This window comes from Manacus vitellinus, unplaced genomic scaffold (assembly GCF_001715985.3).
Source record: "Manacus vitellinus isolate BGI_N305 unplaced genomic scaffold, ASM171598v3 scaffold_57_pilon, whole genome shotgun sequence".
Classification (NCBI taxonomy): domain Eukaryota; kingdom Metazoa; phylum Chordata; class Aves; order Passeriformes; family Pipridae; genus Manacus; species Manacus vitellinus.
Window position 1 is genome coordinate 3,363,329 of NW_021940666.1, and position 15,678 is coordinate 3,379,006.

At 36.9% G+C, this 15,678-nt stretch overlaps 1 protein-coding gene across 1 annotated transcript in view; it reads left to right on the top strand.

Moving 5' to 3' along the window:
* The window catches only part of SHANK2 (SH3 and multiple ankyrin repeat domains 2), a 324,279-nt gene that overhangs the window by 34,854 nt on the left and 273,747 nt on the right, over window positions 1-15,678 (top strand). The window contains exons 4-10 of the mRNA XM_018081844.2: window positions 4,135-4,338; window positions 5,721-5,792; window positions 6,436-6,544; window positions 6,800-6,951; window positions 7,745-7,912; window positions 10,083-10,199; window positions 14,757-14,834. Of these exons, the coding sequence (XP_017937333.1) occupies window positions 4,135-4,338; window positions 5,721-5,792; window positions 6,436-6,544; window positions 6,800-6,951; window positions 7,745-7,912; window positions 10,083-10,199; window positions 14,757-14,834 (900 nt within the window). The remainder of the gene's footprint in view (window positions 1-4,134; window positions 4,339-5,720; window positions 5,793-6,435; window positions 6,545-6,799; window positions 6,952-7,744; window positions 7,913-10,082; window positions 10,200-14,756; window positions 14,835-15,678) is intronic.

Below are 15,678 nucleotides of genomic sequence, written 5' to 3' on the forward strand. Positions count from 1 at the left end.
GCACGGCCAGCAGGGGGCGCCGTTGGATGGCGGGGGGAGCAGAGCCTGCAGTGCTCGGGGTTGGCCAGCAGGGGGCGCTGTCGGGCTCTGGCAGCCGCCGCGCGAGGCCCCGGGAGCGGGAGAGGCCGAGGACGGAGATTTCCCCCACCCGGGACGGGGAGAAAAGGGGCTCTTCCCACACTCCTGCTGTTGGCATCTGGCTCCGGCCGGGACTCCCCTCCCGGCACAACGGGCACAAGCTGCTACCAGCATGGGAGCGGAGGAGGGAAGGGGCGGCCTCCTCCCCCAAAGGTTCCTTCGCAGAAGGGTCAAGCCTCTTCGATGACATGCAAGCAAGTCCAGGCTGGGGGAAGAACAGGACGCAGGAGAATGGAGGTGAACCGGGGCCAGAAGCAGCCAGATGACCCAACCAGAACCAAAATTAACTTCAGAACCAACCCCCCCCACACACACACCCTCCCTGAGTCGCGGCAAAAGTGAAATGTTTCCCGAGGAGAGAGAAAAAAAAAAACCCTCATCACCCACTGCTCCACCAGTCTTCTGAGGGCCATCAGCTTGGAATGTGGGTCTGCTGGGTAGTTCTTTTGTGTGCGTGAATCACCCTAACCAAACCACCCTCCCCCTACCTCGTTCAATGTCTTTCTTTCACAGTGATGCAGGGGAAAGAAAAATTCACCGCTTGGTTTTTAGAACAAGTAAACCTATGACAATCCCATTTTTGCTTAGGATGCCTCCATTTTTACTTGTTTCCAGTATCTTTAGCACTCCACTGCCTCAAATTTATGCCAGGTTTTCCCTTGCAACTTTCCACAAATATTCCTCTGTATCCCATTTCGTGTCTGACTGTCCATTGCTGCTTTCTGTTTACAGCTGATATTCCTTCTTTTTATCTTGAGTTTGATAATGGAAACACTGTGGATGCTGCTGACATCTGTTCCCATGCCCTTGATCTGGACAGGTGATCTGACTTGCCAGCTGATGACAGTGTGGCCAAACTGCTTTTTTTGACCTTTCCTCTCATGAATTCTGTGTTTCTTGAGGGCATTTTGATGAAGAAAAGCAGTGTTTCTGAGAATTAAGTTGAACACTGAGCACAAATCAAAATGAGTGACTTGCTTTTTTTTTTTTAGTTTTCCTGATGCCAAACTCTCATTTGCCTTTTCCACTGTCTGGTTGTCACATCTTTAATATCAACATTTTCTATTGAGAGGAATAACTTGTATTTTGATATTCTGGCAATCACATTTTGGAGGCAGCTGTACAAACCATTTGTCATGTTCCTCTGTCACAGCACAGCTCTGTGTGATTGACAACTTCATGAGGCTGATGAGAGAGATGTGTTGGTTGATAGATTTTTTAAATGGAGAAATGTTATTCTTCAGAGATTCTGTATCATGAACGTTATTCCCATTGAATTAATATCTCCTCTTTAGCTGGGGTGGATAAGTTGTATTTTTCCCCTCCTTCCAGCCCTTCTGTTGTGCTCAGTGACTTGCTCTCACCCCTGTGCAGGAATAGGAGATTATAATTGACCACATCTCTCCTGATTAAAAGAGCTTCATATCAATAACCCAGCTCTTGCATTTCAGCAACCAGTGCTGATGTGCTGTTGTGCTGCTAGACTTGGGTTTTGAGTGGCCTAGTGTGGTTTTGACAGTAGTTTTGATCCACTCAGGGCTTCTTTTTTGGTTCTTATTTGAAAGAACTGTTGCAATTTTTGCAGGAAATGGAGCTGGCAAAGCATCGCACTCCCTCTGGCCTTGGGATGCAACAAAAAGAATGGAATAAATAGACCCCACATCTGTCAATGCAAAGCATCTTTATGTTTCATTGTAGTTCTTATGTGTTTCTGTTGTTCTTTATCATTACACTATCCCTATTTTTTGATTTTTTTTTTAAGTTGTTGAAGATTAGAAAAAGTTGACCAGCTTTTCTGACTCAGCTGCTGTTTCATTTCCTTGTGGTCATCATGCCATGTACATCTAATAAATTCTTACTTATTTAATAACTAAAGCAATCTGTGTGTAGATTCTGCTGGCTTCATTGGAAGCATAAATAATCACTTTTCTCATTAGTTCCACTTACCTAAATCTGAGGCATTTTGGTAGCAAAGCTATTTGGTTATTGATTTGATTTTTACATCATTGATCTCAATTCATTATAAATTACTAATATGATCAATATTTATTACAGTTAATGCATTTTTGTTTCTTGTGAATTACTAAAAGAGCAAGGGCTGTTAGTACATTTTAAAATTACTAGTTTCAAAGACTTACTTTCCATTGAAATCTATTCTGAAGAAATTAGAAATTATTTATAATTTTGCCAGTTTAGCAGATATTTGGAGATTAGAAATACACACCATTATCTGCAGTGTTATCAAGGACAGATAGAACACAAGTATAGACTGAACAAAATTGAACATGTTGAATTCTCAAGGTGCATTGAAACCCAGCAGACTTAAAGTGTGGGCAGAAGTTACTGTTTTGTATTTTTAAAATCAAAAGAGTGTCATACAAGTCCAAAATTAGTTTGTTTCATGCAAGAAATACTTTCCTGGGCAAAAAAACCCCAAACTTGTAATTTCAAAATTATCTTTGTCTCTTCCTATTTGAATAACATTTCTTATACTCTTTCAGAACGTGTGGATAATGTGTGGATAATAGAAGTTAAGTTCATAACATACCTTGTAACTGATAATTTTGAGAGTTGCTGAAAACTGCTGATGTTTGAGCCTGAACTTTGTATTGAAGTTTGAATCCATGTAAGAGTCATGGCAAAAGTGTGGTTCAGAAGGAACACAGGGATTTGAAATGGGATAAGTTGGTATTGTGACTAATGGGATGTTTGGGAATGAAAATACCGTTTATAATCAATTTTCTGTTTCCCTCTCTCCTTCCCTTCAACATCTAAAACCCCCAACTTTTCACAAAACACTTTGAAATACAAAATATTTGAGGGGAATGAAAACTGTCTCCTATCCAGCTTTATTTGTGACAAAATCTAATATCTCATGTGCTTACATTTGCTCTGATGAATATATAAAAAACCCTAGTTGACTGTAGTGTTTGCTCCGTTAAAAACAGTTGTAAATTGAAAGTCCTTCATGTCCTGGTTGTTTTTTACTGCTGAAAATTTTTGCCACATACTATTGCAGCAGCCAAGAAGACACTGTGAACATAGAAAATATTGGGATTTCTGCCTTTGAATTTGCTCCTCGAATTTCCGAATTGATTTATTCAAATGAATTTATTATGTGATTTGTGCCTATGTGGGTGGTCAGAGATCATTTTCAACTGCGTGCAGAACTCTGCCAAGGATAAACATGTTTAATTGTAAATGACAGACTAACATTTTCTTATGGATGGCCTCAGGACTTTAAAAAGATGCCAACAGATAGATTAGGTAAAGTTAAAGGAAATATTTCACTCTTTATTAAACATCAGTCTTATTTGTACTTGTACTTTATGTACAACTATAATATGGGGAGTAGCAGAGGCCTTCAGAAAAGGCCTCAAGAGTGGTTACTGACATTACTACTGTAGTACCTCATGGAAATGTATTGAGAAAAAAGATATATATCCATTAACATTTTTCTTTGGCCCATGTGCAATCCCTGCATCCCATATTGAATCATGAGGGGACAGAACTGGAAAGGATTTTCAAGGTTTTCACATCCTCTATTGCTTCACAGTTCTCTCTGTTCCTCCCACAAACTTACCCTAAGATAAGTGTAGCAAAAAATGAATTAGAATTATTGCCTGAATACCATTTTTTGGGAACAATTCTTGTGGATCAAACTGATTGTCATATCAGAACATCCCAGAATCAAGTGGATAGTTAAACATCTTGTAACATCCCTTTTTGAACAGGTTTTCCATGAAGGTTCTCTCTCTCTGAAGAAGAATATGGTCTCTGGTATTTTGTGGAAAGACTTGAAACATCCTGTGTTTTCACAGTACTTGTGCATTGGTTATTATAGATGCACATCTAAAATATAATTCTGTTGATGTATGTTTTGTAGATTTATTGTGTGTGTTTCTAACTATTTATTGCATTTCTAAATTTTAGGCTTTAAGGTATTGTTTAAATATTTTTTCATTAATTAGTCTTAAAAATAATTTCTCTTTGCAGAAATGCATTAGATTTAACCCAGAAGCTTCAGTGTGGGTTGCAAAGCAGCGAATTTTGTGCACTTTGAATCAGAGTTTGAAAGATGTCCTGAATTATGGACTGTTCCAGCCTGCAAGCAATGGTAGAGATGGGAAGTTTTTGGATGAGGAACGACTCCTGAGGGAATACCCACAGCCAGTGAACAAGGGAGTTCCTTCACTTGAGGTATTTATGTTTGCAGTAGTGGGGAAGCAGTTGCTGGATAACCAGCCTTTGCTTTCTCCCAAAGAGAAGATCTTTCTGTCTTAGTGAAGCCTTTTTTTCCCCATCTAGCTCTCTCTACCATCCTTCAGAGTGCACAGATTTCCTCTGTCTGTCTCCTGAGAAAGCAGGAAGGGAGGAGAGGTTGTGGATGTGGAGCAGTCACGTGTAGGCACTGGAATTTCCCCCCTCTCTGTTGCTCATGCAACTGGGCAGAACTATTATGGCACTGGAAAAATATGGAGCAGAGCCAGATCATGCAGAAACACACTATAGCAGGAAACTGGGGCATGAAACTGGTATTTAATTAATTTTGGTGTTGCCTGTATGGTGGTACATCAACCACTAATAATGTGCAGTTAATAAACTTACTCCACTATAACACAAATCCAAAAGAAAAGAACCAGGGCCCTGAGAAAGCTTCAAGTTTTACATTTTCTAGCAGTTTATATCAGAGATTCAATCCCTGATGTTCATATTAAATCTGCAAACAAATTAAATACCCACTTAAATGTTGATTTTTTAAATTTTTTTTTCCTGTGTTTCCTGAGTGTTTGCAAAATTCTCACTGCAGAAATTCAGGAGTTAAAAGTGTGAAAAGCTGGTGTTAAAGCCTCATTCAGTGCAGTCCCCTTGTCCAACAGAAATGCAGCATTCTTTGAATTCTGCATAGGACAATTAGTAAATTATAGTAATAAATTTTATTAGTAGTAAATTATAACTATGGAACCCCCCTTGATTTTTGCTGCTGTGGCCATAGGGTAGAAATTGCTCAGGGTAAAATGTGAGTTTCAGAAAAAAAAAAAAAAAAGAGACAATCCTCTGAACCTCATTCACAAAACAAGTCCTGTTCCGCATCAGGACAACTACTCCCATATTTGTAAAGTTCCTCCTACATTGATTTTTCAGGAATCCTTCTTTTTTTTTTTTTTTTTTTTTAATTTCAGAAATGCTAAACTGATATTTTGAAATGTGAATTTTTTTATTTAACATGCTTTCCCAGTTCTTTCTGCCTGAGACTATAAATGAAAGTGCCTGAAAATCCTCAGGGAAAAGCTCTTTTCAGTGTAATTCTTGCTTATTTATGTAGATTCTAGAGGCTGATTTCCTCCTTTGATTTTAGTATAGTCATATGAGATATGAATTGCGCTTAAATGAACGGTAAAATTATGATATTGGTATGTTAAGCAGACTGCTGATTATTGGTGAATATTCAAAATGAAATACCAACCCTTTTTTTTTTTTTTGTTTAGCCTAAATCACATGATTGTGGATGATACTTTCTGGTAAGGTCAGAAAATTATGAGTTCTAAGTTTTAAAATTTATTCTTCTTTTCCTCCCTCAGTTTCGATACAAGAAAAGAGTGTACAAGCAGTTCAACTTGGATGAAAAGCAACTGGCCAAGCTCCATACCAAGGTATTCCCAACTTCTTGGAGAATTTCCCAATTTTCTGCTCAGTAAACTAATGTGAGAAACTGGAAATAAGTAGTTCATTACCAAATGCTGAAAAACAAACAGCGTGTGCTGCCGATGTGTGAATTGTAATCTGGAAACCTTTTCCCATAGAAAAGTTCCCATACTTGATTCTTCCATATATATATATATATATATAAAGATAAATATAAATATATATACTCAGAGGTTTTTTCCAATTTAGTCGATTTTGTGATTCTGTGATATAAATGTAATTTTAAATGAACCTTCCTTTGTAAATCCAATGTGCTTTCCACATGCTGCAAAAATGCAGATCTGGGTCTTTAGACTACTTTGCAGATCAGAATAATAATAATGATTACCAAACACCAGCATAATTTCTTACTGAATGAATCACTCATTTTTTCCTTAAAACTGTAAAAACAAGACTCTCTTACATTGACTTTTGAGCTTTAGAAACAATAAGTTTTATGTTCTTAGTATAAAGTCATTCTCCAGGAATGTGTGTTAACTACTTTCAGTGGTGTCAATGGGTGTTGACATCAACTGACAGAATATTTCACTTTTAGTCAAAATTTTTATATTTAAAATCAGAGGATGATTAATTTGTCACTCTTTGTTTCAGGCTAATTTGAGAAAATTCATGGATCATGTCCACCATCTCTCTGTGGAAAAAATGACCAAGATGTTGGACCGAGGACTGGACCCCAACTATCATGATCTGGAAAGTGGAGGTCAGAACAATAAGACAAACCTTGAGCTTGTTAAAACTAAAGTGATTAACAGGTTGAATTTCACACATCCTTTCTCTTGCCTTCAGGACTCTGGGCTAATGGCATCTGTGTGGTTTTGCTGTCCACAGATAACTGATAATTTATGATTTTCTTTGAACAGCATTTTTAACTTTGACATTTTTTAAAGCAAATGTTCTTTATTGTATAATTTTGCTCACCTTTTTCCAAGTACATGCTATTCTTTTTTTTCTTTAGAAACACCCCTAACTTTGGCAGCTCAGCTTGACAATACAGTGGAAGTGATAAAAGCTCTGAAAAATGGAGGAGCACATTTAGACTTCAGAGCCAAAGATGGAATGACAGCTCTGCACAAAGCAGCCAGGGCCAAGAACCAAGTAGCCCTCAAGGTAAATGCTTTCAATACCAAAGTATATATTATATTATTAAAAAATATACATAAAGGAGAATATTTTCAGTTAATTACCATATTGTCCTTAGTGGATCCTTTAATATGTTCTTGTGCTTTCTTGTGGCTTTCAAATCTTAGGATTTGCTTTCAATAAAAGGCCTTTTAACTTTTTTTTTTAGTAGGAAGAAAAAAGGGTGAAATTTAAGCTTATTCATTGATACATTGGGAAAGATCTGTCAGAGGAAATAGGAATAGAGTTATCGTCACCTCTTTGAAATCAGATGCCAGTGGCCTGGATTACACATTATATTTTAACACAACCTCTTCTGTTTTCTTTTGTATTTTAACAAGTATTCTTAAATCCCTCTGATAGTCTAGATTAAACCTTAGGTTTATGGCTTTTGCTCATTTCCTTTTGACAGATATTCAAATAGCATGACATTTTTGATAAAGCACCTTGTAGCTGAAGAGGTGAATGTGCTGCAAAGGTGATGTAGTATTTGAAGAATTGAAATTTCTGAACTTAGAGAGAGAATGGAAATTGGACTCATTGCCACTCATTCTTTCTGTGCTATCCCCATAGATTCCTTAGATTCTAATGCTTCCAAGGTCATTTCTTCATTAGAAAATTTCTTGCTTAAAATGGGGCTGGGGCACAATTTAACAGCTGACAAATAGGTGAACAAAGAGTATATATTAAGTATCAACCTTATAAATACTTTTTCAGGTAAAGACCCTTTATAGGTAGAAGTGCCTCCAAAATATATTTTTCACAATCTGATTGCTTTCAGACCCTTTTAGAGCTGGGAGCATCTCCCAACTACAAGGACAGCTGTGGCCTGACCCCGCTGTACCACACGGCTGTCGTGGGAGGGGATCCCTACTGCTGTGAGCTCTTACTCCATGAACATGCCACAGTGAGCTGCAAAGATGAAAATGGATGGCAAGAAATCCATCAGGTGGGAAAGATTATTCTTTGCTTGGAGCTGAACTTGCATGAGGAAATGTGCCATGTTTATTCTATGTTTCAGCACCATTTTGAAGGCCTTTTGGATACCTTTTAGTCCAGGCATTTAAGTATGGAATTTCTTTCCTTTTCTTATTTGCTTTTTCTGGTTTTGTTTGTTTGTTTGTTTGTTGGGGGTTTTTTGTTTATTTTGTTTTGTTTTGTTTATTCACTATGCATCCTGCTGTGGTGAATTAGAAGTGGAAACTGTTCCAGTGCAGTTCTGTAACTTTGAAATCCTATGGTTACTGTGGATTTTGCTGCAGAAATTGCACTGGTCGTATTTATGTCACGGACTCTTGAAGTTTAACATCTGGTTTAGTGGCACTTCAGTAAAAGAGTGTAACTTTTAGTTAGATGCCAATGTTGGTATCCTTGGCAATGCTTCTTGTGTGTGTGTCAGAGTACTTTCTCCTTTGTCTCTGGTGAACTTTACAGGAAGATTTGTGTTCAGGATCTTGCTGCTGGGATCCTTCAGTTGTTGCACTGATGGTTGTTAAACTCTTACAAACTCACAGTTTGAGTCAGTTTTCCTCCTTCTGTGTGTGAAAACTGGGTTCCTGATACTTTTCCCTTTGCTGTTTGGGTTTTCCTTTCCTCTCTTACATACTCAGTGTGTGGCTAAAGTGATAGTGTGCTCTATAATGAAATATTTTTTTTAAAAGTAGTGTTCTGAGATTCGTAAAAACTTATATCTTTGAACTCTTATTGTCTTCTCCAGAAACATCTGAATATTATACAGCAGTTGTGTAAGGACGCTTTATTAATTCCTCTGTGCATAACGATAACCTAAAAGCTTACAAAGTTTAAAAATTGTAATAATCCCAATGTCATTGCAGCTACTTTATGCCTTTTCTCTGTATGAATGAGTTTGAGTAATCATAAAAATTCTGAAGATAAAGACAAGAATTCCCTGTTTTTAAAACCCAGCCTTGTACACGTAAGGCCATTATTTCTTGTAATAAAACAGAGCTTTCCAAACCCACTGTATTAGTTGTAATCCTAAATAAATCAAAGTTTACACCTGCATTAGGGGCAATCTGTTTTCAGTAATCAATAATCCAAGCATTTCTCAATGAATTAAGATGGATGGTAATATGATACAGTCCCATATGTTGTTGTCTGTGTGCAGAAGCTGAAGTTACCTTGCATGGCAAGGAAATAATTGCTAGCAAGTATAGTTGTCATTTTGCTAATGCAATCTTTAGCTTTTGGAGGTAAGTCTCTGGGTTACCCTTATAGTAAAGGGGAAAGATGGCAGTTCATGTTGGGCCAGGATAGTAATAATAAGGATATCCTCTGGAAATACCTGTCTCTCTCTGGACTGGTAGCCCTGATGAATGATCTGTCACAGATTGATTTAATTTGTGCACTGACAGTACACTTAATTTTTCTCATCCAAATTGTAGATTCAGTCCAAGTGTGTCAGTTTGTACCTCCCCCTGAATTCAGCAGTAATTAGGTACCTGAGACAGACTCAATAGCTTTCTATACCTCTTTGTCTTAGCCAAAATCCTGTGTTATATAGGAATTATGATGATCTGAGATGGTGTGAAGTTAAAAATATTAGGACTTGGGAGGTGCTCTGTCAGTGTGCCAGAGAGAAGAAAGTGGTCAATTAAATGAGACCGATGAATAGAAATACTGAGATTTTTCTCGAATTTATTTGCTAATCAGGAAAATTTCCAATTTCAGTGATATCTTAGAGACTTACTTCCAAGTATTCAGGGTCTAACTTTTTATTTGTGTGACAGAAAAAGTGACTCCTGAAGGTTTTTCCCTCTCTTGGGTCAGTGCCATGTGTATATTATGTGCCTAGTTGACAGGCAGATAGTCAGATACATCACATAACCAAGAAGATTATTCAATTTTGGCCAGATTTCCCTAAATAGAAGGAAGAAGCTTTGGAAATCTGACCATCTTCAGTGCCATCTACTGGGCAACATTCCGAGGAGTAGCAGGACCAAATACTCTTCTGTCCGTTACTTGTCACGTTTGAGTCATAAATATTAGTGGATAAAAAGTTTCAAATGTAGTATTTCCTTGATCCCTTAAATCACCATCCCCCAAATAAGCAGATCTAGGTTGTATAATAACCAAAATATTAATGCATCTCTGACCAGGCTTGCAGGTATGGACATGTCCAACACCTGGAGCACCTCCTCTTCTATGGCGCCGACATGTGTGCCCAGAACGCCTCAGGAAACACGGCCCTGCACATCTGTGCCCTCTATAACCAGGTGAGACCCTGTGCCACAGAGTCCCACTATCCTCCTTCAGTGACAGAAAGGTTCCTTGGGGGAGTTGAGAGATTATGGAACCATAGAATCATGAAGTGGTTTGCACTGGAACGGACCTTGAAGATCATCTTGTTCCAACCCCCTGCCGCAGGCAGGAACACTTTCCACCGAACCAGGTTGCTCCAATCCCTGTCCAACCTGGCCTTGAACACTTTCAGGGATGGGGCAGCCACAGCTTCTCTGGGCAACTCGTTCCAGTTCCTCACAGGGAAGAATTTTTTCCTAATATCTGCTCTAAACTTACTCTCAGTTTGAACCCATTCCACCTTGTCCTGGCACTCAGGCTCTTGTAAATAGTCTCACTCCATCTTTCCTGTAAGTTCCCTTCAGGAAAGCAACTTAAGGGAAAGATGGGGCAAGACTACTGTGCTTGGGATCCCCTCTGCCTGGCTGAGTAGGGAGGGATGTCTTGCTTTGAGGGAAGGTAAGTCCAGTCCCACTGGAAACCAGTGTTGTGAGAGAACAGCACACAGCCAGAAAAAAAAGGCCTAATTGAGGTACAAATGCTAAAATTTCCATGTCCATCCACAAAAACAGAGGCTTGGAGAGTTTCCTATTGAAAAAGTTTACTAGTTTGATGTTAGGTTTTCCTGAGATGCAATTTCCTCACTTTTAATAAATGCATTTGGGATAAATATCCCATTGTTATTGATCTACAGAGGCAAGTTACAGTTAAGAGCAACCCATTATTTTTAGTTTGATTTACTTAATATGCAATAAAGTGTTTCAGGTTTTAAAAAGTGGTCTTAGAAACTAGAAAGAATGTAATTAAAAACTGTTTTATTTGTGTTTTATTCACTGATTACAAATAGGGCTGCTCACTGTAGGTATCAAGAAATACATATTAAATAGAAAATAAAACAGTATGTTCTACCAGCTTTTTTTTTTTTTTTGGCATCGTATCTAAATACTTGTTTCCTATACAGAATTTATTGATGGTCTGCTGGAATCTAAATCAGAATTAAATAAGAAATAATTAGAAAATACTGTGGAAATGTCTCTGTGGTTTACATAGAAGATTCTCTGCTGTTTACAACTTGTGTAGTAATTTACAAATAATGGAATGTTATAATTTTATAGCATTTGATATTCTCAGGGATGAGATGGGGAGGGAATGAGTTTTACAACTATGTTAAAATTCAGCACATATAATATTACATGGAATTAGGAAAGCACGAGATGTGACTGTAAATAGTGAAACATCTGTTAAAGCGTCTGCTTCTTAATTAAATATCATCCTAGTTTTTTCCTAAAGTCTTGTCAAGACAGATTCCTCAATGAAGTCTAAAATACCCTCAACCTCTTAAAAAAAAAAAAGAATTTTGGGGATAATTTGGCATTTTTCAAGACTACTGACAAAACAAAAATTTTACATTTAGGCTTCACATCGAGATCTTAACATATATAATTGAAGCATTTATACTGAAAATTATTTTAAAATATTAATTCTAACCTCATTTATTTTACTCTTCCTGAGGAAGAATTTCAAAGACCAGACCGTAACACACATATAAACTTAAAATCCTGATTTTTTTTGGTAACTGTTTTATTGCAGTGGCCATAGTTGTTTACAAGACCATACACTTCTAGCAAAGATTAAGCAGTATGAGATCTTCCTTAGAATAATTAATAATTAATTAATATAATTCTAATAATGAATTACAGTAATCCCATGGCGTGATAGTATTTTCCACATAGGGATGTCTTTACCTGACCTCCTGGAAGAAATTGTTCTGTGGAAGATTTTGAGACTCCAATTGAAACTGCATCTAAAAATTTGGAAATATTTTCACAGTGATTAAGCTTGGCTTTGTGAATGGAATTTTAACATCTTATCTATGCAGTCATCCATCTATTTTCCTTAGTCGAGTGTATGTGGGAATAAAAAAATGTTTTCATAAGGCTCTGGGAAGCATAACCTGATTTTTTTCAGTGTTTTTTTTTTAATTGGAAGTTGTTATTTGTTCCTGTGGAAGGAACGGTGCTGGCCTTTTCTGGCTGGAGAGGATGGGAAGGACATCAATATCCTTGTTACCTCCAGATTCCTGTAGATGGAGTTGTTACCCATTTGATTTTCCCTTCCAGTCTTCCCTGGGAAATTTTCTTGGGATAATTCCTGAAGTTGGTCAGTCTGTTTTCCTGAGTGTCAGCTAAGTCCTGATCCCAGTAAACCCGTGGTTTTGAAATTTATTTCATGGCCTCGCAGTATCTCAATGCATCTTATGTCTCTATGTTTTGCAAACAAAAATTCTGAGATGAAATGTACCCTCTTCACTCAAAGGGTTGGATTCTAAATGACAACTCTTGTAATATTAAATCAGGTAATTAACTGTCAGACAACAAATTGAATCTAATTTACTGCCAAGCAAACAGTTCTCTGAAATTCTTTTTAATCTTATGAAGTCTAAAAAGCTACTACATATTCAGTTTATGATATAATAAATGAACAATACTAAGCTCTCAATATCAGAAGTTATTAGGTTGTCAGAGCTAAAACACGTGCAAAAGGAGTTCTGGCATTTATAGGCAGCACCCTTACAGCAGAGAGTTTTAAAATGTGGAATTTCCATTGAATTAGTACAGAAAAGTAATCAAAATAATTTCTGATGGTGCCTTTTTTGCTTATTCTCCCTGATTTATTCCCCTTGATACTCAGCAGATGGGTACAACACAAAAAGGAGAGAGGATGAAGCTAAAAATGCTTCTGTTTGTTTCAAAAGAATAAAGAAAGAATAAATAAGCAAATGAAACTTAATAAAAATAAATTTTCTTGAATTTTTTTTTTAATCTTGAACAACTCCGTGGCTTCTGGCAAAACTTTTCTAATCAAAACCATTTAATTAATAAATCTCTTTGCATGTTTTTGTTTTGTTGAAGACAGATCAGTTAAATCTATAGAGAGTTTTTAAATGTGTAATTATTTTGGTTTTGTAATGTTGAACTATTTATTCTGATAATCAAATGAATAATCACCCAATAAACATAATATATTTCTGAATATAATTATTTATATCCTCAAGTCCTTGTTCAAAGTTGGGCATTGATCATCCTGTATTTAGAGATACAGAGAATACACCTAAGGTGCAGATTTCAGTGCAAGCAAAGGAGACTATTTCAGTTCGTTATATATAATTCAAAAATTATTGTTAACATACCATCTTGAAACAGGATCCATTCTGTTATTTCAGTCGGAAACTTTCTTTCCAGATAACTTAAGGCAACCCTGTGATGAAGGAAACTTAATGGGATAAAGAATCCAGTGTGGTAAATCAGAAAACACAATGACAAAAATTATTTTCAATCATAATTGCTGCACATTAACCTGTGACTCAGAATCTGGTAAATAAACTTCATTTCTGCCTCTGAAACAGCTGAATTATGGGATTGTTTTCTCTGACTGCAAATTTGCTGCTCAAAGTGAAAGGTGGCACATAAAAATACCTCCTTAGGTAGAACCCCGTAACACATGTCAAGAAATCCAGAAAGCACAACAAAATTAATAGCAATATTTATGGTGAGGAAGTATAAAACCATTTTGAAATGGGAATTGGTTTGCAGGGGGTCCCAAGAGGAACATTAAAGATGGCAGGTAGGAAATAAAATCTGTACAAGAATCACCCAGAATTCTGAGAACCCACTCAGAACCACAGGGGATTTCTACCAGATTATGGTCAGTCATATTTAATGGCAAGTGGAAATTAGTGACTTAAGCAATACACTATAAAAATAAATCGTTTTTAAGGCATTTCCTTTGCAGATTTTCTCAGTTTGGAGGGTCTGAAGTGCAACTTTTCTCTTTTCAGAAGGGCTGTGTTTGGTTTGCACTGTAACTCTTAGTATTTTTTAGGGGAAAAGAGGGACAGTAAGACAGGTCAGTGCAGTGTGCAGAGATAGATCAAATAATTTCAGGTGTATTAAAAAAATAATCACGCATACAATTTTAAAACTGAAGATAGGTTGGAAAAAAACCCAAGAAAATAAGTGGTAAAAATGCTTTTTTTAATTTCTAGCAGCAGGGAAGGGTATAACTCATCTTAGGAACTGCTTGCTGCACTGTTTTTCCTACAAAATAGGCAAAAACCATCTAGGAGTCAAATTTCATTTTGAAATAACATATTTTTCTGCAAAGTCTGATTTGTCAAATATGGAATTTTCTCAGTACAGTTTCTTAAAAATTTAATAAGATGTTTACGTCTTGCATTTCTCCACAAATTTTTTACACTTACATATTGTTTCTAGCCTGATACACTGCTAAGCACCTGAAGTCCTGTTATATTTAAAATACTATTTTAACAGCTGAAGTTCTCAGATTATTTATTTTTATATCATTTATTTGTATTTTATTTAAATAGTGTTTTATGACTATATATATACTTTATATGTCTATATACCACACAGCAACACATCTCATAGCCTCTTAGTAGTCATAGTTTTTTACTTAAAGACCCTTATTTGCCTGAAGACCCTTATTAACAAGTTTACTTTTCTCTTTTTCAGGAGAGCTGTGCAAGAGTCCTGCTGTTCCGGGGAGCCAACAAGGAGATTAAGAATTACAACAGCCAGTCTCCATTTCAGGTAAAAAACCCAAATATTCCTTTCCCCCTTGAAATATTTGGAAGAAAATATCCTGCAGACTTGGTTTTGTGGAGAATTTACAGTGCTCAAGGCTGAAAACAGTTGCAGAGTGAGATAACTCTCCTTTTGAAAACTTTGGCTTTTTGTAGTGCAATAAGTGTGTCCTGGAATAGTTAGGAATGAGAGAAAAATACACTCTTAGCAGGTCCGGTGACACTGTTAATGAGTTTGAGGATTGTGAGAGCTGTTGGTGGCAAAGCATGAAATCTTTGGTGTTCTGTGGTTGGATGTGCCTTGCTTTGTGTTTGTGTCCAGTCCCATGTAAGACAGATTCAAGATGCCATATAAGAGGAATCCAAGGACTGACCGGGCAGCTTGGCATCTATTGATTTAACCAGAAAAAAGCTCTTACTTCCTTGGACGTGAGGCCAAAGTTGGGCCTTAGCTGGGCTAAGTTTCACAGATGGGATTAATTTAACGCACTGTCAGAGGCTGAAGTTGTCATCTATTCTCTCTAAAATAAAATGAAGTCTTTTAGATTAGTCAATTACTAGACCTTTTTTCTCCACTATTTTCTTATATTAAAGTACTTTCAGAAAGCTTAATTAAAAATCCAAATGGAAGAGAATTGTTTGTCCAAAGGGTTGTCAGGCATGGCTAACACCCCTAAGCCCTTCCTTCTGAAGCAGGATTAATTAGCCTGGATTTCAGGGAAACACTCATAATGCAGATTGACATGTAAGAAATAGGGATGGAAGCTGGAATGTTTCAAAAAAAAAAAAGAACAGAAAAAATTTTTTTCTGGTTACAAAAACCAGTGATTCTGGATGGATGAAATAGTTGG